The 24,326-nt window shown below is 36.2% G+C and overlaps 1 protein-coding gene across 1 annotated transcript in view; it reads left to right on the top strand.

Annotated features, from left to right (window-relative positions):
- Positions 1-24,326, top strand: part of SNTG2 (syntrophin gamma 2) — a 234,599-nt gene that overhangs the window by 127,416 nt on the left and 82,857 nt on the right. The window contains exons 5-7 of the mRNA XM_069008627.1: positions 3,634-3,677; positions 3,788-3,829; positions 20,860-20,947. Of these exons, the coding sequence (XP_068864728.1) occupies positions 3,634-3,677; positions 3,788-3,829; positions 20,860-20,947 (174 nt within the window). The remainder of the gene's footprint in view (positions 1-3,633; positions 3,678-3,787; positions 3,830-20,859; positions 20,948-24,326) is intronic.

A 24,326-nucleotide genomic window follows, 5' to 3' on the forward strand; every position in this document is an offset into this window, starting at 1 on the left:
TGTTCAGTGTTAAAAACTTCCCTAACAAGGTAGTTTTCAATAATTGAATTAGTATAGTTGTGTTTTAAATCACAGATTAAAGGTCTTGCTTGTAGCAGGTGTATCTTTACAGTCATGAGTGTCGTTATGTCCAGTTCATGGAAGAGGAGGGAAAAATACATCTGGATATGTTAGAGTAGTCTTTTGCATCCTTAATACTAATTTTTCCAGTCTTTTTCTTTCATCTAGTTTTTTAACTATTCCTTTAGATTTTCTTTATGCAATTAAATACTTTCGCATATGTTTAATGTTAAGCTTGTGAGTTGAAAGGCCCATGAAGTCAGTGCACCTCATTGTGTGCTTTAAGCAGCTTGTTGTCATAAGACATAGTACCTTGTATGTTTCTCATGTGATTCAGGAATTTAAAAAAAAATTAATGAAAATATATATTGTGACCAATCTTGAAAAATATAAAGACATCGGGTTATCTACAGACTCAAATCTGCATAGAGATGTGCATCAATTACCTAGTTGTAAGTAAGAATTTCCCAAGACTCTGTTCAGTAAATTTACCATTTCACTACCTAGCAAATTTTGGAAAAGTTGATACAGCCCTAGTGGATAGGAAAAGTAAGCAGAGCAAAGCTAGAATTACTGATTCTTTTCCCTTCTCACTGAGTGCAAAAGAATTTTAAATAGTTCATGGCTCTGTCCAAGGTTTATTTTTTTGTAGAGATTAGAATGATGGATCATTTACATTTGGGAAAGTTTTTCAAATTTAATATTCTCAAAAATTAGATATCCATTTTTTAATGATTATTTTCTTACCATTATTTGATCATAAGCCCTTTTAGGTTTCCCTCCTGCTTTCTTTCATTTAGTATTACTTTTGAATTTAATCAATGTACAGCATTTAATCAGCATTAAACCTTTTTAGAGATAATTAAGATGAAGAGTAAAGGTGATGTAGCACTATTTATTGTAACACATGCCTCATTTTCTTTTACAGCCTGGTATGTCTCTGCTTATCAGTACTTGGTGCTTATTTTCTTTTTAGGCTTTTTTCTGGACACGTTCAATTCAGTTCTACTAAAATATTATTTCAAATAAAACTTCAAGAGTTAAATTGGATTCTGTAAAAGTTGTGTTTATTGTTTCAGTGAATAAGGTTATATGCTCCCTCGTAGCCCAAAGCTCTTTTTCAAGTATTTTGGTTTTAGTATTGCTGCATTTTTCACATAGTGCCTGATAACTTAGAGCAGCCTTTCATAAGCACCTTTGTACATGGGGATGTTACCAGGGGGAGAAAGAGTTTCACATAGCCCAGAAGATTTTACTTAATATTTTTGTCATGTAGAGAGAATGTGTCTTCATGTAAACATCAATAGATGTCTTGTCTTCAGGTTTAAAATATGCCTTGGAGAAACAGGACTGACTTTTTGTATCCCAAGAGTTTTTCCAGTCACTTTATTTCTAATATACTTGTAAACTATATTGTAAATTCTGCATTGTAGTGACACACTCCCTACAATTTGATTTTTGGAAAATGTATTTTTTATTAATCATCATTGATTTTAAATTCTAGACCATTGGCTAAACCCAAAGTGTTTCATCACAGGCATGCTAGCATACCCATGATGGCATCAGCTGGTATCCAGATTATGGGTTTAGTATGCAGCATAATGCACTTCTGGAGAAAATTCTCTGATTGTCCCAAAAGCTCTGTTTGTTTCAGTTTGTAGAGTGTTTGGTATTGACCAAATAATGCTCCTTCTCTCATTTACTTATGTGGACAGCCCTGATTGCTTTTCGAGACCCTGCAAGCAGGATGTAATTGCTTTGTGCTCTTAAACTGTAAAATTTATTGGCTAATGCATGTGAGGTGGCTGGGGATATTGCAGTATTCATCACCCCTGCGGAATGAGCAATGGGTCTTTGCTTGACCTGGCAGTCAACAGTCCTATGGGAAAAGTTCAGCTTCCACTGCTCCCTGGAAGGGAATTTTCTTCTGTGCTGCTGAGTTACAATCCTCCATTTACCCAGTTTTCTTCCTTGAGGTTTTATACCTTTTCATATCCCTGCTTTTCCTTCAAGCCTTGTGCTGTTAAATAGTGCTGTTTCAAGAATTTTACCTGTGTCTAGAATTTAGTCGTGCCTTTTTTGCATGAATACTAGTCTATATGTTTTATTATAACATTTGTTACAACTGAGCAGTTTTCTCAGAAGACTTAGTGTTGCACAACTGTGCTGTTGTGTCATTATGCAGTGGATCACAGATAGATGAAGATCCAGGAGAGTGGTAATACATTCCTACCTGCCCACAAATCTTCATCATTCACTCTTCCATCAGGATCTCCACTTTCACACAAACATTTTCTGGTTCAGTATGCTTTGCTTTCTTGCCCTACATTTTTCTATTTTCACCTCTTACAGAAAATTGTTCACATTTTTCACTATTGGTGTATGTATTACTGACATCTCAAATAGAAGTTTAGTACTGAGATGCCCAAGCTAATGTTCAGCACCTCTAGCAATGTATGTACCCAGTACAGGCTACTTCAGATTGCTTTGTGATGGTTTTGAACTGCTTTAATTCAGTTAAATTTCCGCACATAGATGTCTTTTCTAAACCAGCTATTACAAATTTCATGCATATTTTTAAATACAAAGTAGGATGAGAAGTGGGGTAAAGACCTTCAGTGCAACTTGTAGCATGATTTTTAAAATGAATATTGAAATATTTCTTTAGTATAAAGAGTGATGAAAAAAATATTTTTAAAACAGTGCTATTTCGTAACAAAGGTCCATTTGCAGTAGCAACACCTAAATTGTAGAAATCCTGAATTCTCTATGCAGTTTTTCTTTCTTTTTTTCTTCTATTTCCATTTCTCATAATACTGTCTCTGTTAACATTGATTGCATTCTTCTGCACCTCAAGCTGTGACCTTAAAGATCATGTATAAGACTAATAGGCCTTCTTTAGTACTATCAGTCTTTGCAGGATAATAACCTTACTTTTAATTGAGTGATACATTTCATGAGGTAAACATCCTCAAACTCCAACCAAAAAAAAAAGTTTAAAATTTAAAAGTTCGAGAATAGACCTCAAAAATGTCATTGTTTGTATCTATGGAGAATTATTTGAAGTCTCATAACATTATTCCCATTAACTCTGTAAGGCAGGAAACATGCAAATTGCAGATGGGAATAATGTTATTCTTAGGGACAAAACTAAGTCAAACTTCTGTTAAAGAATTGTATTAAATTCTAGTCACAACCTCTTTGATTACAGCAGTCCCTGTAAATTTGTTCAGGGGGAAAGGAATTGCTAAAGATTTTCAGAAACTCCTGTTTCCCTTTTGTGGAAGAATAATGAAAAGTGTGAATCACATTTTCCACATAATTTAATGAAATCCTTCATTAGTGAGAATTGACATTTGTAATCCATACTAAACAAGTTCTTTATGCATGGAAAGTAGCTCTCTTAATTCGTTTAAAATTGCTAGGAATCTATTATCTTTGTTGGATGAATACTGATTGCTTTGCCTTGTATTTTCACAACCAAATCAGTTTCAAATGAAGATTACAAACAGTGTGTTAAACCAATTGCTGGAAGATTTTTAATTAAAATCTACTCCTTCTGTAATCCCACAGCTGAACAGACAGGAATGTTATTTATAGGAGATGCAATAATACAGGTCAGTAAACATTTGCTTTTTTCAGCAGACATTTGTTTCATAGTTGCTTTTATTTCAGTAACTAACTTCACATTACAAATAATTTTTCTCCCTATCATATCTGTTTTTAGGTTAATGGTATAAATGTAGAAAGTGCTACCCATGAAGAAGTGGTAAGTCATTCCACTTTGATTTTATATTGGTGTACAGAATATTTTTTGTCCAAACTGTTCTGTCTCTAGCCTTGTTTCAAATGAATTTGCTCTTTTTTCCTATAAAGACAGTGCTATCATCAGGTTTGTCATATATTTGATTATTAAAATTTTTCCAGTTATTTAATTCCATTTTGAAATACAATTTACCACAATGTTTTATCTAACCTGAAATAATTTATTGAATAGTAGTCAGGTTTTACTGACTTGTTTCATTTATCAGATTGACTGTATGAGGACAAATCCAGTTCACATTCACTCAATTTGCAGTGCTTTTCCGGTGTGCAGTGCAAGGCCATATAGATAAAAAATTGTTACCCCCTGCTGCCTGTTTATTAGCAGTTATCAGTTGATTCACTGACAACTGTATCTCAGAATGGCATCTGTAGCAACCATAAATGACATAGGCTTTGACAGTCTTATCAACAAGGCAGAAATTACATGGGCAAAGGAACTAAACTTGCTTTTATTACTTGAAGGTGATCTCTGTAGGTCAAGATAAAGTGCAACTGCATGATCTTGCAGTCCTTTTCTTGGTGCTGGGTAATACCATCAAGCTGAATCTCTTACAATCTCAGTAAAGCATGGTCAGATCTATTGTGTATTGATGAACTGCCCTCCTGCTACTTGTATTGTTATTGCACACAAAACCCCCTAAACTTCCTGAAAGTTACTCCTCACAAAATGGTAAGGTACCTCCCTTAAGGATTGTTTGTAAAAACCAAGAAGTGCTCCAGAACTGCCAATGTAACGCAACAGAGGTGAGGAATGAGAGAGAAATGCATCCTTGCCCTGTACATGGGAATTCAGTAGATGCACTAAGTAAAATTTCCTGGAACAACAGTAAGTCATATGGCTGAAGGAAGCTCCAGAAGGAGTAGAGATCACAGTGCACCTGGAGATAAATCTGCAAAGAGACTTTGCTACTAGCACAGCCTGTTACTATGATCAGAATAGGGTTAGAAAAATGTGTCAGGTAGTGGAGGAAGGAGCTGGTTCTGTGCGATGAGGTGGGCTGTTGCCAAAGCTCCTGAGAGAATGCAAGATTTAGTATTTCTTATTTTATCAAAATTATGTCTTTGCATTTTTTTCAAATAATGGTTGATATAAAGTCCTCTTTATTTGAATATGGTAGGTTTGCCATTTGGAAGAAATGCTTTAAAAAAGGAGGTTTGGGCACCAGAAACACCACTGACGGAGGTATATAACATATTAAGCTTGTTGCAACACATTAAGCTAGTAGTATAGTAATATAGTGATTATGGGTGGATGTCCAGAAAGCAGGATGTTAAGGATGGTGAACTCATCTAACTTTTAGACAATCATACTTACATCTTCTCTCTCTGTAAAGGATGCCCTGTATTCTAAATGTCACTCAGGTTAGATGAAAGGTGCTCCAGCACTCCTGTTCAAAAGACACTCATCAATGAGGCTTGGGTATTCTTAATTCACTCTGGGTTCAAGTTTACAAAACCTTGTTAACACAATGCAAAGTACTTAATGGGAGCCTGTCAAAGGTATTGAGTAATTCTTTTGGCTTGTTCTGTATGCATCTGGTACCATGGTCTCTTACATATTCAGTCATCTAGTTCAAAGTGGGACTTCTGAAATATCATCCATCAGTACAGTTTGAAGGCATTTCTTGCTGCTTGTATTCTGGGTGCAGGAGGCCTCTTCTGCAAACAGCTAACTCAAGGTTATGAATTGTACTGTGTGACACAAGGGACTGTGTACTGGGTCTAGGCTGAGACTACATTAATTTTCTTTGTGGCAGCCAGTATGGTGTTGTATTTTTGTTTGTGACTAAAACAACATTAGTAACACGCCAGTGTGTCTGTTATTGCTGAGCAGTGCTTGTAGGCCATCAAGGCTTTCTCTTTTCCTCACTTTTTCCCCCTCTCAATGAGTAGGCTGAGAATGGGCCAGAAGTTGGAAGGGGATATAGCCAGGAAAGCTGACCTGAGCTGACCAAAGGGATGTTCCATACCAGATAACATCATGCTCAGCTGTAAAAATTGTGGGGTGCGTTTTCTGGAGGAAGCAGCCATTGCTCAGAGGATGGATGGGTATCAGGAGGTCGTGACTGATTTCCTTTGCATCACTTGTTTTGTTTTTTACCTCTGTCTTTACTTAAGTTACTAAACTGTCTTTATCATGAAACTGTCATTCTCATGAAGGTTTTCTTGCTTTGTTCTTCCTATTCTCTCCCATCCTGCCAGTGGGGGGAATGGGAGTCCACCCACATACTGCTAAAAAGGATGCTGCTAGCAAAGGTAGAGATTCTGAATTACTCCACTGGTCCAGCCATAGTGATAAGCCATTAAGGGGCAGAAGCAAATATATTTCTTGCTTTTTTTGATGTTGAACTGATGGGGTTTTCCTGTTTGTTTGTCTTGTTGTGGTTTGATTAATTTATTTTTTAAATTGTAAATCTAACAAATGTTTTCAAGAATTTTCTTTCCGTTTTTTATTTTGTTTGTTTCACAATTGCATTCCTTGCTGTTTAGACTTTTTCCCCTGTTTGTTCTTACTTTCTGGCATTTTAAAATGTCTGCTGGCTTACCCTTGCAGATTGTGAGGAGGTGCACTCAGTTGGCACAAACTCAGAAAACCTTTATTTTACAAAATTGAAGCTTGAGCGTAATTTTATGTCAATATGGCTCACAGGAGTTAAAGACTTAAAACCCATTGGGGTTAATACTTGGGAGAGAAGGCTACAAAATCTGAGAACTTTAGGAAAGGAGACGAGTTTGTTCTGTCTGCTATCTTCCATTTTCCCTCCTGAGATGTTTATGTACTTAGCTGGTCCTGATTGTACCAAATAGGTAGTTTTGTTTCTTGACCCTTTAACTTCAGCAGTGTTAAAAGGTGATTACTTCTCTGCAAGCCAAACAATTAGCTACTCTGTCAGCAACAATTTAACAACAAACTGTGTCTCCTGTTTTTCACTTCTCATACTAGAATTTGCTTTCCTCCACAATTATTCAAGCTGCTTGTGGAAGACAACTATTTCAACAGCTGCTACTATCACATATTAGTTCTAGCTAAGGGTATGGGTAGAATAAATAATTCAGAATCTGTGCCAAGAAAGTTTCTGCTTTTGCTGTAGGTAATACAATAGTGTGGAAATTGAAAATAATTTATTTTCCTTGAAAATTAAGTTCATTTTTAGAAATATTCTACTGGCGTGGAGAGTATGAATGCAGAAAATCTTAATTCAGAGATTAATATAGTTTCTGTATTGCATATCAGAGAGGAAATTTAGTTTTCTCTCTGTGATGGCTAATCGGGTTGTCTCTGTGCATAACACAAAAGGAGCAGTCAGATCTGAGTGGAGAGAAAGAGGGAAGCAAAGATGAAGAGTATTTTGGTTGAAGTTCACAAAGAAGGTGTGCTACTTGGTGATCTTTTGGCTGTGACTTCAATTTTCAAGGTATTCACAATAAACTGTGAAAGGAAATGAAACACAAGATGACAGTTTTCTGATTCAACAGAATTTTTCAGGTTCATAGAATCACAGGATCATGACATGGCTGGGCTGGAAGGGACCTTGAAGATCATCTACTTCCAGCACCCCTGCCATGGGCAGGGATACCTTCCAGTAGACCAGGTTGCTCAAAACCCTGTCCAAACTGGCCTTTGAACACTTCAGGGATAGGCCATCCTCAGTTTCTCTGGCAACCTGCTCCAGTGCCTCACCACTTCACAGTAAAGAATTTCTTCCTAATATCTAATCCAAACCTCCCTCCTTGAGTTTAAAACTGTTCTCCTTTGTCCTATCACTACATTCTCTTGTAAAAAATTCATCTTCAACTCTCTTTAAGGTCCAGAAGGTGCTCTAAGGTCTGCCCCTGAGTCTTCTTCAGGCTGAACAACCCCAGCTCCCTCAGCCTGTCATCATAGGAGAGGTGCTCCAGCCCTCTGAGCATCTTCATGGCCCACCTGATAATCACAAGGCTGAGAACACTTCTTGGCATTTTGTGGTGTGGTTCTGGGTACTTTTCTCTCCCTGTACTTAGTGAAAGAGGAAAATAAGATTCAGAAAGTTTTTTGTGAGTCCCTGAGGTGAGCACTGCCCTATGCTGAAATGCACTAGAAGTACCTGTTTGTTTCCACCATAAGCAAATCTTAGGTGATGTGATGAAAAATCATCACTGGTGCCTTTCAAGGGGCAATTGGACAGGTTTCTACATAATCTCATGTAGTCTTTTTTTTTATGAATCTATGATTAGTTCAGATGTAAGTTTGTATGAAATGAATCCTATTTCAAGGATTAATAAACTGATTATTTCCATTAACTAGAAAATGCAGGAGAGGGAGTTTAGTTATACAAAATGGAAAACTAGGTGTTGCATGTTATTTTTTTCTTACTATATCTTATTCATGTATTTCATAGTAAATTAATATGTTTCACACATTTGTAGTATTACACACAAATTTTAATCTCCTTGGAATTTTCCTCACTGATCCAGGAAAGTACTTGGAAACATTTATTTATGAATATTCTCACAGAAGGACATTGCTAAATAAACTAATTGCTATCTATTAAAAAAGAGAATCCGTTCAGTGGGAATAATTTTAGATTTTCAGAATTTAAATAGTTTTTAGCCCATAGTTATTAATTGTTATAAATCTTTAATACTTCAGACGTTTACTGTAATACTATTTAATGTGGCATTGGCATGTTTGGCAGGCAGTGATGAACTTGTTCTTCACTAGGCTGATTAATTGAGATACAAGGATTGAACCTGAAAATTGTTTATCTTCATTGAGATACTGAGATTTTATTTTCATTTGTCCTTTAATCTATCATCCATTTTTCATTAGCTATTTTGGAATTGAAGTTCTCTGCATGGTCTTCTGGAATTCAGTTCCAAATGGTGGAAAGAGATATAATAGAAAAAAACTGGAAGATACATAGCTAAAATAGGCACATAATGCTTAACTACTCAAGAAATATATCAAAACTAATAAAATAATGAAAAAATAGAGCTAGAGTGATGGATTAATAAAATAAAATCATAAAAATAATTATAAAATATCTTTTCAAATAGATACTTGAGAAGTAGCAAAACTAAGTTCTTTTGATTTACAAATTTTACTCTGTAGTAATATCTTATAGTCATGTTTATTAGAAGATTATATTGATTTATGCTGTTATTAAAATCATTACTCTTCAAAAAAATTAATATATATATTTCCAGTGTTAAAATTGCAGTGTTACGTTCTGTTTGTTAAAACACTTGTTAATATTTGAATATGCAATTCAGTAGTACTTGAGGCAGCCATCGTATGACATTTAGAGAAATTCTAAATAAAGGTTTTATTTGATATACACAGAAGGTTTAAAAACTTAAGATTACTGCTAGAAATAATCAACAGTACAGACCAAAGTTCAAGGAAATTTTTGTTTAGCTAGATTGCCCAGGTAGGAGCAACACTAACATGTGTCGATACCCTTACAGACCTCCACATATTTCTGACCCAAGACTGACTCTTAACTTCAAGTTACTCCTTGAATTTCTGCCGTTTTGGTGTGGGAAATTTTTCAGCTTGAACGTGCTTTTTCACCCAGCAGAAAAGATGTTAAGAAGTCAAAATGAACAGTGTAATTCAAGTATGCCAAGTATAAAATGAGAGCTTGACCACTTAAAAGAAGGAAAAATGAATATTTTTCTACATAGACAAACTGCATGTTTCATTTCTTGGAGATCTATGTTAATGGTGCCAAGATGAAACTTCACAGTACTGTTACCAATTCTTTGCATGGTTTAATTGAATAGTTAGTTAGTTAGAATGTACTGCAATTTTTTTTTGTTTTCTCAGCATAGAAGAAATATTCTCTTAAAATTGGAAGGGTAATTCTACCAGATTCAGAAGAACCAGTAACTGAGTTTTTCTCACATCATATGAAGATTGGGTGATTCCTGTGCATGTCATGAAACCCTTTGATTTCTTTCTTCAGCTGCATGGCTCTCCCATTTTCTCAGTAATTTCCAGAGTTTGCTTTTAGATTATTTAGATTGCTTTTGTTTGTTTAGATTTTTTAGATTATAGTAATCTATTTCTGTTGAAAGTTTAAAAGTGATATTATAAATAATTTTCATTTAAATGATGTTGAGCTTCTTTATTCCCTATCCCTTGATTCCACACTCATAAACTCTAGCAAAAGCAATCCTTTCCTACTATTCATTTTTTTTAGACACACTGAAAGAAAAGGTGTATGCTACTAAAAAGCATTTTAAAAATGAGCAGTTGACAAAAATTATGTAAAATTTAAGACACTTTCTGAAATAGTCTACATAGAGTACTGCAAAGTTTAGCTGCAGTTACATCTTACTGTATGAGTGGAAGTTAAGTTTGTGGTATTGCACAGAAACTTATTAGTAGTGTTTTAAATCACCTCAACATCACACTGTTTCCAGGAATTGCCATGTATTCAAGCAATGCAGTTGCAGTAGAGTAGAAATAAGAAAACAATCCCTAAAAGTTATATTGAGCAGGTACAGACACGTGTGTAAATTTTTGTTAGAGTGTGTTTTGTCACAGGAAACCTAAAGAAATACGAAATAGAATAATCAAACAAAGTAGTCACTGTGCTTCCAGAGGGGTGACAAGCAAATCCCAGGAACATGTCGGAGAGGAAGGAAAAGGAAGAGCAGTAGGGAAGCTTAGAACATCTGTTCCAGTGACTGAAAGGGCTTTTCCTGGTGCTTTCCCTGATCTTGTGCAAGCAATTATTAAATTAAAATATATTTTTAAAAAGTAATAAAAACCCCAAACAACCAGAGTTCACTATTTTAAAGTTGTTTTCCTTTTCATGTATATAGTTTTAGAGAGCTTCATTAATCAAAACTTCTAAAGGAAATAAAATCAAGGTACATACTTTCACAGCCTTGACATTACCACTTCCCTTCTCCAAATCCTCTCCATTCATGATGGCTGAAGAGAGAGGAAGGGGGAAAATGGTGGATATCTCTCTAGAGCAGCTTGGCAGGACTGTGTTTCGGCATGATTTAAGTGGATCCATCCTTATGGCTATCCAATGAATATTCCTTTCTTTTTTCCAGTCTTTTTATGTGAAAAGCTTTTAATCTTTTGAAGAGAAAAGGTGTTTGTAAAGAATAAAGCCAAAACCTTTAGCATCTTGTATTTTTCTCACTCTAGCTAATTTCCAACTCTGACCTACATTGTCATTAGATCTTCAAAAAGAAATCTAGATGGTTTTACATAGCATTTTTTCTATGACTAGTTTCTGTGTAAGGAACTTTCACTAGTTTGTGATTACATGTATTGTTTTCCCAATATGGTGCTGTTATCATTTTCTTTAAACGTAGAATTTGGGGCATGGTGTAAGGGTATCTTGAGTGGCATCATGTTTTGATGTGCTCCAGACTAAGAGAGTGTCTGTAGTTACACAAAAGACATGTGAACAGAAACAACATGGGTAGAATCCATCACCCATAAATATTATTGACAGGGAGCTTGCTGAAATGATCTCAGACTGACCTCTTGCTTTCTTTATTATTGGGAGATTTACGTTTGGAATCAGCCAAAGTAAACATATAGCTTTGGAACCATTTGTAGGTTACTTTCAAGCACAATGCAGTTTTGACACACAGCTGTTCAAGAAACTTCATCATTTCTATAAATAAGTTTTCATTGACAAGCTCTTTACATATGAAAAATTAATGAAGTTTATGTTTAGTTAATGCATTTTAATATATTTATAGGACTATAGACCAGAGAAAAGATATCAAGCTTTTGAAGATTTTATTGTCTTAACTTTACCTTGGTAGTAGTTCTCAGAGTGTTCCTTTGTCATTGCCTCAGTCAGTTCTAGAAGAATGCTTTAGTCATCTATTATGTGGACAGCAAATACCTGTTAATGCTGAATGTATATCTTCAGGACAGCTGCATGCATCAGACCTGAAGTAGGAACTGAGAGGAGTGAGCAAACTCTTTTATTGAGCACCATTTATTAACAAGTTTAGTGTAGTCACTTTCATTAAGACTTACTGTGTACTTCAGAAAATTTGCTGCTGCTATGTATGTGGGCAGAAATAAACATCAATAGCAAGAATGCTAATATGTGACATTTCCTGCACATAGTTTTCTTTCAGTTTCCGTATAGAATTTTCCTGAGCTATTTTTGTGGAGAGTTAGTCACAGAATAACAGGAGTTATCATGACAGTGAGACAAATAATTAAAAAGTGGTTTTCATCTTGCTTGGATGAAAACTATCTAAATTTAATTTCATTTCTCCAGGTGCTAATTTTCCATAAGTATTCTGTAACCCAGCATTGCATAAAAATAAAGCTACATAAAATCATCAGATTTTAGTATAACTTTAAAACTTTGTGGAATGTACAATTCATCCTCATTGTTTCCAGATGCTCTAAGAAGTGTGATTATTTCCTCACTGAATGTATCTGGCATCATTCCTCACTAAGAAACAAGTTATAGAATACTTTTGTCTCCAGTGTCTTTCACATGCAAATGATAAAACTCACATGCTTTAAAACATGATTTTGTCATTTTAGTTTGTGTCCATTTGCACCTTTACTGTGTTTTTGTAGGAGATAACAAAATTTCAGAGAAAGATTTTTAAAAAATTGAGTAAGGTAAGTACCTGTGTAAAATGTACCCTTCAAAATATTACACAACTTCTTAAATTTAATTGTGGAAATCAAATTTATTTCAAGCTCTGAATATGTTAAGAAAGCATCCAAAATAAGTAGTTCATATTGCAGTACAACTATTTTACCTCCATCATTTCACAGGCACTTAATTCCCTGTGTTAGAGAAGCAGAAAGTACACTGGCATTATGGGCATTTACAATGTGCAAATTCTTTGAGCACAAAAGCAATTGGAAAAACAAAGAAACAAACAAAAAAACCAACCCAGTGTCTTTTAACCTTTTAAAATTTTTATTTATTTCATTAATAAATGTTGAAAGACCTACAAAGGCTTTATAAGAAATTATACCAGCCACTTAAGTCATAAATAGAGGCACACTTTATTTCATCTTCTCCTCCTCCAACCTGTACAAAACTGAGTACCATGGAGGTAGTTAAATATGTAAACAAAAAACAGACTTGGAATGAAAACAAAAGGGTGTAAGCTATCTGTGGGTAAGTCAGCAGGGTGGGGAGGATGTCTTTAAAAGGGCTGGTAAGAAAAGAAGTTACTTTATAGCTTGAAGAACAATATTGTATTATGTTCCTTGATATCCTTGATAATCATTATGAAGCCCTATCCACTCCTGCTTCCTTTGATCCTTATATCCTGTGCCCAAACTAGTCTATCTCTTCATTTTTAGTCACTCTGCTTGGTTTCCACTCTGGCTAAGCTAACTTCTCTGAAGCAGTATCATCTCCATCTCATTTATTTCTCTCACACCTTCCTTTTCCTTTTGAAACAATGTTTTGTGCTTTTCATTAATTTACTGCCTTATATTGTGTGACCCTCAGTGTTTCATCAGGGTATAAAGAACTTTGAAGTGCTATATGCTCTAGCTCAGTGTTATGAACACAACATAGCTGCAAGCTAATAAAGAGTTAGTGTACACCCTGGTGATTCCGAACAGATTAATTAAATAAATGTTTGTGAAAGATTAGACTTAGGCTGTTTAAATAAGTGAAACTCAGTTATTTTGTATTTTGTAAGATTTTTTTTGAAATGGAAAGGGAAATATAAGTTATATAGAGGCCTTAAAACCACATAAAATTAACCCATTAATAAAATGGGTGTATTTCTGATCGCAAGAGAGATTAACTCCTTTGAGATCACTGTGTAAGTCGTACATAAGCATTATTTCTCTTCAAAAAGTTATTGACTTAATGGGAGTGTGATCTAAATAAGTGAATGGGTCTTATAGGTATCACCAATATTACAGACTCATTTGTTTAGCTGCTGAATTGAGGATGAATAATAACACCTGCTCTTGTTCCTTGTTGTAGAGAGCAGACAAAACCATAGAGCAGGAGTGCATTCATACACTTCAAATGGCAAATAAGCTAGCACATTGCATCAAAAGTAATCCAGAACTGGTTTAGGAAATCAAAAGGGTTTTTGGTGTTGTTGCTTTTTGTCTGATATAATATTAGACAGCAAAAAGCCTAATACAAAAAAAAGTCTAATATAGAAAGTAAGCCCTGTAATTAAACAGTTATGGCTCTAGCTGTGATCAGTACTCTGAGGGAAGAGAAACTAAGTCAGAAGGTTTTAACCTGACAATGGGATTTGAATGATATTCCCCTTATCAAATAGCACATTTTTTTCCAGTACAGAAAATTTTTAGTATTGAATAAAGGAATATACTTTATAGTGATCGGTGCTGAAGAAATATTAGCCTATACAGTAGCAAAATTACAAGGAACCATAGATTATGGTCCTGAGACAGCATGCAGAAGTTTCAGATATAGGACTTTGCCTAAAACAGATTTCTCTCTGATGTGTGCTGAATATTGCAGATGATCTGCTGGTTTGTGGTGATAGTAGCACTTTCATGCCTGGGGAATTGGGAAAACAAAAGCATTAGGGACAAACACAGAGGGGTACTCCTACTGTGAAATACTGCTGAACTTTATCCATAGGTATTCCTGTTATGGTTTTATGTTTATCTACATGCTGTAAGGAGTTTAGTAAAAGAGGAATGTTTTCTCTGTTCTAGGTGCCCCAGTTCTTTAAGTCTGAGAGGATGAACATATGAGTGATTATAAATAAATTCTATGGCTGATCCAAACTGCAGGGCAATCCATTGAACTGAGCAGTCCATAGGTGTTCTAGCTTGCACCTCAGCAGTGAATGTGTAGGCAACAAAAAGCAGTTCTTGGTGCTTCCTACCTTTAATCCTGTATTAAGTCTAGATTAGGCTAGAAAATGTAGAACAAAGGGATCATTGTGGCAAAGTTTGTTGTGAGAAAAGGAGGAAATTTATCCAAATTATTAACAGTTTCTAAATCAGAGAATGCAGCATATGACCTGCTGGGTTTGACACCTTCAAAACCTTCTGGTTTTGTTTTTACACTCAGTAGCACAAGACAGCCTTCATTAAATATTGCCCATCCTCCAGCTGATGTTATTTTCATCATAATCTTACACCATTGCCATTAGATGATGGCAGGGGTTTTTGGCTGCTACCTCTCTCCTCAGAAACTTCAGGTCAAATAAAATCTATTTCTGAGAACCCTGCAGGTATGTTACAAGTACAAGCAAACAACAAAAGAAGAATGTAACAGTAATGGCTACAAGAAAAACCTGCATTTAATCTTTTTAGCTCAATCTGTGCTCATTTGAGTTCATATAAACTCAACCACTAAACTAACATCTAGAAAGATGTTTAAATATATTTGAAGAATATGAACCTGCAGTGTTAGGCTGCTCCAATTTCTTTGCTTGGAAAGGGCTTCATTTGGGACAGAAATGTTTGCAATTCCATGGATACTGATTCCACTTTACCATATGCTTTTCCAGTCATACGTAGTCAGATATGTACATCAGTCTGTTGTGAGTTTTTGATACCTGAGACAATTCTTTCTTTTTACAAGTAATGCATAACAGTAGATAAACAATAAAACTATAGCTTGTTATTTAATTTTGAGTTTTGTGGCTTTAAACTCTTTTCGTTTATAGCGCATTGATCACAGTTGAGACTGACCTGCATTTCCAGAGAGAAGTCCCCATAATGCTCTGATATTCGTGGGATTTTTTTGAAAATGGCAAAGTTACTTTCTCAGGAATGGGTCTCCATGCTTCAGGTAATAGTTATCCTTTAGAGAAGTTATTTAAACTTTCATTGCTTCAGGGAACAGCTGAGTTGACTCAAAATTTATTTTCTGATACACAGTATGTATCAGTGTCTTTCATATTCCAGATAGTTTTGCAAGCATTGTTGGCACAATGCTAATTACACACTGGAGTGTGTAATTAAATAGAAAATTAATGTACACAATAATGAAAAAAAAAATTTAAATAATTTCTTTTTTTGTCCATAATGCCTGGTAATTATATCATACAGAAGCAGCATTATTTGTTTAAATTGATACTGAATCTATCTGTATTTATAGGCAGAAATTAGAGGAAAGCAAGAATTGAGTAAACTAAGAGAAGTTGCAGTTTAGTTTAAATCTGTGAAAATTTCCATAAGTGGCATTGACTGTCATTTTTCCTAGCATATTTGTATAAATTGTTCAGACACAAATGCTTGCTTTGGATTAGCGAGCTAAGCATTTAGAAAGACATTATTGCTCATTGAATAGTGCAAAGCTAAGGAAGAGAAGAATCAAAAGAATTTATTTGAAACCACTCTATATTTGACCATTGGAAAAGAGACAAGTATCAAGAAATCATTGTTTCTTGAACTAACTTAATTCTGGTTCATGATCTTCCAATAATAATCCAACTTTAATTTTACAAACTTTTTTTAAAGCCATTTTGTTTCTACTGTCATTTTAAAGTCTACTTGTACTGCGAGGTGTCTGTTTATCACATATCTTCCTTGCCTTCTCCTAGACATATAGGCACAATACCAGATTTTTCAGCCCTGTGCATAGGCATTGAGCTGAAACTGCCAAGTTTCCTAAAGTTCTTCCAGGTATACTTCTGCCTAGGAGGCATTTTAAGTGTTACATGCTATCGTTCTTTCTGAAGATTTAAAGATTTTTAAAAACTTTTAGTTCTCTAGATGTCTTTTTTTTCTTTTTTTCTTTTTTTTACTATTCTTTGTTATGGTCTAATTCTTCATATATTTTACCACATCTCAGTTGTTTGCCTGCTCTATTGCAGGCTTGTACATAACCTTCCACCCAGGTACTTGTCACGTCCAAGACTTGCACGCTGTGTGAATTTCAAGCGTTTTATTTATGAAATGCTTGTACCTCAAGCTCAGGCATTCATCGGGTGATTCACATCCTTTTACTTCAGAATTTTTGCTTCAGACTTTTAGTCTGAGTTAGGTACTTAAATATTCTTCAATAGATGCAAGATGATAAGATTCATTTCATCTAACTTCGTATGTTTGAAGTGTAAGGTTATCATCCAGACTCTACACATTTAGAGATACCTATCTGTGGATGAGAATTTCTTTGTATCCTAAGATCTTTACTGTTTTCTAGAAAAGATATTAGCAAATCCTTTAGAGTTGAATCTTTATGTGACCAAAGTGAAATGATGTGACTTCTGCACGCAGAATAGATATTGGCTAAAAGGCGATATGGTCATCAAAAACATTCTCCTTTGCAATTTTAATTGCTATTACAGTTCTTAATGTGACAGAACCTGTTTCAAACAGCCAAAACCTTGTCTAAATCTCTGAGCAGTGTGAATATTGATGTTCAGGTATGTTTGAAGATTTAGAGCAATTCACAGTAAATACAGGGCACCAGAATTTAAAAAGAATGCACAGCAGCTATGAATTGTGCCATTGGCTCGTCTGCTTAAAGGTATATAGCATTTCCCGTAATTGGGTGTTGACAGTAAAAATGAGACGACAAAGGTCATTAGGTTCTCCTAAAATATGAGTCAAATTTTTTTCTGCAGACTCTCTACTGTAGTTAGCCAAGTGAGATATAGAATCTCCTATTTATATTTGTAACATTGTTCTGTTCTTGAGAAATGCATGTGAGAAAGATAAGCATCATAAACCCTGAATTGATAAACACGCTTAGAGATATGCAAAACCTGCAAACTGGAACCAGTATGAAAAGCAAGCATTTCAGGTGAAGCCCTTCTTTCCTTTATGCAGATGAACACGAGTAAGTGCATGGATGCACACACACACATACACACACACACACACAGAGAGAGTTAGCTGCAGTAAATACATTTAATCAGCCTTTAAAAAAACCACCAAAACCCACTCCCTTCTGCCATCCTAGTTTTGTATTATTACTACAGTAAGGCAACAGTGTAACACTGAATGTTACTCCAAAGACACGAGATTTGTCTTTTTCGGACTTAGTGGTCTTTTGCAAAAGCTTGAACATCACAGAACAGTGCACTATTTAGTGACCTGACTGTTAAGACCTTCTTGTGAACACTGAAATTGATTTAGTTTTTGTTAGTATGTGAGGTTCAACGCTCTGACCTCTTCAGGCACTACCCGAAGAATACTAAGCAGCTTCAGGAGAATATGATACAGTGTGAATGTTATTTAAGGTACTACTGCTTGGAAATTCTAAGCCAAATCATTAATATTAGAGTTCTTTCCTTTTCAAAATATAATTTGAAATAAAAAATGAAATCTCGTACTCTTCAACAGTTTCTAGTCTACTGTTTTGTTCCAACACTCTGTGGATTTAATTTATCTTCATAAAATTTGACTAATGCCTTCCAAAAGTACATTAGGCAATATGTCTGTCATGCTGTCTCTTCTCGTCTCTTGAAAAATATAACTCTTTGTGTGCAAACATTCTTAGCTTAATTAAGAGGAAACATAGTTTTTCTTCTGTGTTTGAAAGCATGTTTATATCTATTAAGAAATTAAAATTCTTTCTTTTATTCCAAAGTTAAAATTAAAGGACTTCACTTATTTGGCTTATTTTAAAAGGCAATAGAAAATGAGTTCTCAGTATTAATTTTTTTGGTTTATGTTTCTTCCCATTACATATATCAGGACAGTATCATGACTACATTTTAAATTTGTTGGTTTTGAATTTTCTATTTAATTTTGCAAAACACTGTGCTTTCCATACTGATTATAAACTAAACTTGGCATTTCTAATAGATTTACCATGCAAGGAAAAGTAAAATGGTATTTCAGGTACAGCAGCATTGGATAACAGGATCTTGTATTTTTTTGTCAACTGTGAATTCTCCCTGCCCTGATACTTTCTGACTTTTTTAATTTGGAAGGGAATATATTGGGTGTCCTACTTTGTAACAGTAGAGTGAGACTGGCAGAGCTACCAATCATCTTCAGTGTTTATTGAGTAATAAATAATGTCTAAAATACTGCAGGAAATAAGGGGCAGAGGATTTCAGGAGACATAGTTTTCTTGCACCTTAGAATCTAAGACACATTGGTTTGCTTTACAACCCTATCATACCTTTTTTGACCTTAAAGAAGCATGCGAAGTTTGCAACACTGTTTTTCTTGGCTACTCTGTTTTGATCATCTTCAAATGGTTTAGTCAGAAATCAGTGATCATAATTGTCTCAGTTTTTGAGACAAAACTTCAGAAGGAAACACTCCGGAATGAGTGTTGCTCCCCTTTTCCTCTGTCAATGAGACAAATGGGTCACAGGGAGTGAAAGTGGGAAAAAGAAACCAAACTGTTTATTAACACACAAACAAAACAGGGTAGAACAGGATAAAAAAACCCTCAAAATACAACAAATTCCCAGAGAGGGAACAGACACCTGGGCTCGGACCAGCCGGAGCCACCCCGCAGGCCCATCGGGGCCACCCCCACAGGCTCCCCAGACCAGAGAGGAGGGAAGGGAGGCAGTGAGGCAGGGAGAGGGAAGGGAAAAAAGAACAAGAAAAAAAACCAACAGAACCTTTCTCCCAGTATCCAGAACCCAGAAGAAACCCAAAGAACAGCACAGCGCTCCCGGCGCAGTCCCTCCCGAGCCTCACCGAGCCCCTGCCCGGGCCCTGGAGCCCCTGAGCCTTTGGGCTGAGCCGTTCAACCGCCCCCTCGGGTCCGTGGCTCCGGCCCCGCCCCCGGGTCCATCCCAAAGGCACAGCGTCCTTGGGCATTGAGCGGGCGGTTAAGGAATAAAGCGGCTTCGTAACATCACCCCAGGACATTAATATTTTTCTCCACGGTGTTTTTTCCCACAATGAGACCTCAGGTTCTCTTCTAGTCAGTCGTCCACAAAAGCACAACACTCAGATTTCTGGGGTTGAGTAGGTAGCACTAGCTGTTTTATTTTTCATAGTAAATAATTTAAAAGCAGATTGAGCTGTGGGGGATGGGAGTGGAAGAAAAAAGGGAATAAGGTTCTTAGTTTCCATGAGACATAAGCTTGATGTTTTCATGTAAGTGAATACATCAGTCTCTGGTGTAAGCATTATTTTAGGTACACAAGTGGAAAACTTAAAATGTTTGAGGTAATCCTGCATCTCATGATGTTGGCCAGTATGGCATTGTGCCAAAACAGTAGTCTGAAACAAAACAGCCACGAGCTTCCTCCAAGTACATTAACCATTAAATGCATCTGTATTGGTTAGTTTCACAAAGTTAGTTACTTTTCCGCTTGATACATGAATGCTCTGGTTGTGCTCAGATTAGAGGCCAGAAGCTGTAGTATCTATTTCTGACAAACTGGATCAGGGATGCAGACCCTGTCTGTACAGGCCACATGCAAACTAAATGCAATACCTGTTTCCTGAGAGTCATGGGTATGAAACTGGGGAATACCTCTGCCTTGCAGTAGGAACTGAGTTCCATCAGAGATGTTATTTGTAGTTCTGCCTTTAAAAAAACACTTTACATAGTAGTGTGCTATGCCCCAAAGTGAATTCTGATGGTTTAAAACATGTCTATACACGTGTGGGTGTGTGTGTGTGTGCATGTTCCCTTTTGGTTAACAAATTCTTACAGACAATAAAGACACAACCCGAGACTATATTTGAAACACAAAAGTGTGCTTAATTTGTTCCCCAAAGCAATCAAACCAAATACTTAAGATCAAGATGTGTACGATGTATTAATATATTTCCATGTGTCTTGCTGTTTGTATACACACTCTACTACCCTATGTCAGTTTTATAAAATCAGCTAGTGAAAGTTGTGTTCAGCTGGTAGTAATATCCGGTTGCCCAGCAAATTATTTATTAAGGTTGTTCCACTGGTCTTGCCTACTCTTTTCCGTTGTTGGTGTGGCTTGATCCTCAAGCTATTCTACATTAAGAAGTCAGAAATGTTTACACTGAGTTTATTATAGATCAACAGGAATGTTGATTTCATTGTAAGTAATGTGCTTTCCATGACTGATGGTTCTTCAGTTTAAAGTAGCTGTTATTTGTCACACTGACAGGTACACCTACTGCGAAATGCTGGCGATGAAGTTACCATCACAGTTCAATACCTCAGGGAAGCTCCATCATTTTTAAAGCTCCCATTAGGTAAGAGGAAATCAGTGAATTAGGAGTAATTTGTTTTCCTCTTTGAAGTATTCTTGTCATAAACTGAGAGTGACAGAAATAGAAATTCAATCCTTGATTGCTTTACAGGAAGAAATAGAAAATTATCTGTCTAGTTTACTATTTAACATATAACAGTCTAATGCATACTCCCTTGCTGCTTATGTATAATTTATTCAAAATTAAGCTGAAAAAATCAATAAAATGCAGTACAATCATGGGTGATATCTGAAAGTTTTGCAATAGCTTTGCCTGAATCCAATAAAAGAGTGTTTGCAAACATTTGAATCATACATTTACACTGAAAGGTACTTTGATGACACTTACCAAACAAATGAGTAACATTAATGATGTGTATTTCATAAATTACTTTGCTATTTTGATTGGTTGTGTCAGCAGAATTATGTCGAGACAACTGAGTAGTTTACCAGTAGCAATACTAAAATGTGTATGAACAATACAGATGAGGGAAGCTTGGGGTTCTTTTGGTTAGTAGATAAAATACTCAGGTTGCACAGTTGTTATCAGTGTCACAAGTAGAAAAGTGTTCATAATAAATCAGTTTATTTAATCAGATTAAAGAATTTTACAGCAGTTTATTTTAACAGATTATTTTCTTTCCAAAATAAGCAAAAAGTTTTGAAATGTGTCTCATTCTTTGGATTGATTTAGATTTTATTCATTTAAGTTGGGCTCAACTATGTACTTGTTTTTTCATAATTTCAACAGAATCATAGGTGTCATAGTCTAGATCTTGCTATTAGAAGAGTGTCAATCATTTAATCTAGATTCTTACGCCTGTCAAAAGCCAATTTAACAGGCCTCTACTAAGCTGAACTATTCATTTCATGCTAAAACCTTTCTTTCAGTTCTTACTGCTTATCATTTGCATTTGAAAATATATGGTCAGTGTTTCTTATAATGAATCTTAAGGTTTGGTCTTCCTACTTTTCCTACTAAACATGATTTTGGCAAGCTAGCAGTATCTTACCAGTAGTGTCTGTGTTGTTGGATGTATTCATTTGTGAGTATGACAGTCCTACTACAACTTCTGGCTCATCTTGTAGACTGACATCACGTACTTGAACTGTGTTGCTTGTCATTGTTTAACCTTAGCTAACAGCCAAACTCCCACTCAGATGCTCTCTCACTCCCAGTTCTCAAACAGAACGTGGCAGGAAAATAGAACAAAAAAGCTCTTAGGTCAAAAGAGATCATGTATTAACAACCATCATGGCCAAAGTAGAAGCAACATGGGAAAACTTAGATAAATTTACTCCCTATTAAAATAGATTCAGGCAATGAGAAACGGACAAATAAATTGTCCATTACCTTCCTCACAGACCTCGAGGTTCATTTGACTTTTGTGTCACTCTTTTCCTTACTATTGTCTCTGCTCTTCTGCATTTTACCCTTTCTTAGATAGTTTCCCAGAGGTGCTGCCAGCTCAGCTGCAGGGCTCGGTGGATATGTGGGAGCTGGTTGGAACTGTCTGTTTCTGGCACAGGGCAGCCCCAACCATCTCCCACTTCAGGAGACATCGCACCCCCCAAAACCTTGCCATTAGTACACGCTCTACATGAGCTGACTGCCACCTTCACAAGTTGTTCACGTAGGCCCAGGAATATTGGTGCCCTTTTTGTACATCACAGGGAACTTGGCTTTCTCACCAGGAGACACTGCAGCATTCCTGTCTGGGAGGCTGAGATCATGGCACTGCTTCCATAAAGTGCTATTTCTGGAAGGAGAAAGCAGTGATCATCAAGGAGGCCATCCTCCATTTCAATGTGACCAGCTAGCACTATTTGGGGTCTGCCCCTGATTACTGTGGTTCAAAGAAAACCTTTTTTGGAATAGGGAAGCCAATGCTGTTTTAGACAATCTACCAGACTATCAAGCAGCACAGCAGAGAAGCAGTGCTTCCAAAATGTGACATCTTGTATATAAACTGCTTATTTCGGGCAGCTTATTAGACTTCCTTCCTTTATGCAGAGCATGAGGAAATTTTTGGCAAGCATTACCCTGCCCAGTCCCATGCATGATCCCAGCCTTATACCACCTGCTCAAAAAAAAGAACTTGCTAGGTATGATCAGACATGTAAGGAACTTAGGACATGACCCTTCTCCTGAACTGAACCTGAACCTCTGCAAGAGCTTACATGCTCCTCTCCAGAATGTTCTGTGTAGCCATCCAATAGAGGCTGAAACCAAGGTCAGTGAGTCAAGTGATCTTTGGTAAGTGACTTGCTATAAATACTCATTCTTGTAGTGAGAAAAGAAGCAAATAAGCTGGATAAAATGATGGAAAATAGTTCTGATTTAAGACAATAAATAAGCTGGAGTTACAGAGAATAGTGATGGAGTTACAGAGAATAGCACCCCATTTCAAGAAGAGCTTTTCACAGGTCCATGCACAAAAGGGAATTCCAGTCATGAAGTATCAATGACACATTTAAAAAGCTAAGTAGAAATTCCATTATGCAATAAAGAAATTTCCAAATCACACTGCAGACAGGATTTAAGTGCATACATGCATAATACATGCGTAATTCTGAAGTATCTTGGCCTCTCCTGGCATCCCAGAAGACTCAGGCACTTGGTCCCCTACCTTCCAGCATTCGGTCAGACCAGCTGCTGTGCTGGCAGTTTTAGTGCTGTAATCATGCTGTCTCTTCCCATTAACCCATATCATCACTATGAGCACACCATCAGGAGTAGCATCTATCCCCCCCTTCCTTCTCATACGTCTCCCTTCCCTACACCATCTCATGTCATGGCAAAAGCACAAGATGTGATAACATGGAAATATCTACCTACAGTTGTCACGACATTTTTCTGTTTCACTCCTTCATTATTGCCAACAAAAATACAGAATTTGGCATGGGTTTAGTTGTGGATACTGATTAAGTATCACTTAAGGATGAGACAAGGACTGTGTTTGGAGGAGGCCCTAATCAGGGGTGATATGCCAGTATTGATCCTTGTCTCTTTCACAGCTGTCCGGGACACTTACCACTTACTAGACTATTACAAGACTTTCCATAATAGTAAATTAAATTGTTCCAATATTCTCTGCCACAGTTATTTCTTTGATCAGCAGTTTTATAAAATATCGCAGAATGCTTGGCAGGATTTTGCATTGGGCAAATAGCTATTTCTCAAAAACCTATCAGGCCTGGATCAGAATTGTTATGGGCCAATAAGGTCTGCTTCATTGGGTTTCTTGGCTTCATGGCAAGGATGATTCCTCATCCCATGGTGGTGGGTTTCTCTAAGGTATCTCTCACCTAGAGAGAGGATTTGTATTTCTTGAAATCAAGAGGAGGAGTTTTGGATTTTTGAGCTGGGTCAAAAAGTTAAG

Source organism: Aphelocoma coerulescens, chromosome 3 (genome assembly GCF_041296385.1).
Source record: "Aphelocoma coerulescens isolate FSJ_1873_10779 chromosome 3, UR_Acoe_1.0, whole genome shotgun sequence".
Lineage (NCBI taxonomy): Eukaryota > Metazoa > Chordata > Aves > Passeriformes > Corvidae > Aphelocoma > Aphelocoma coerulescens.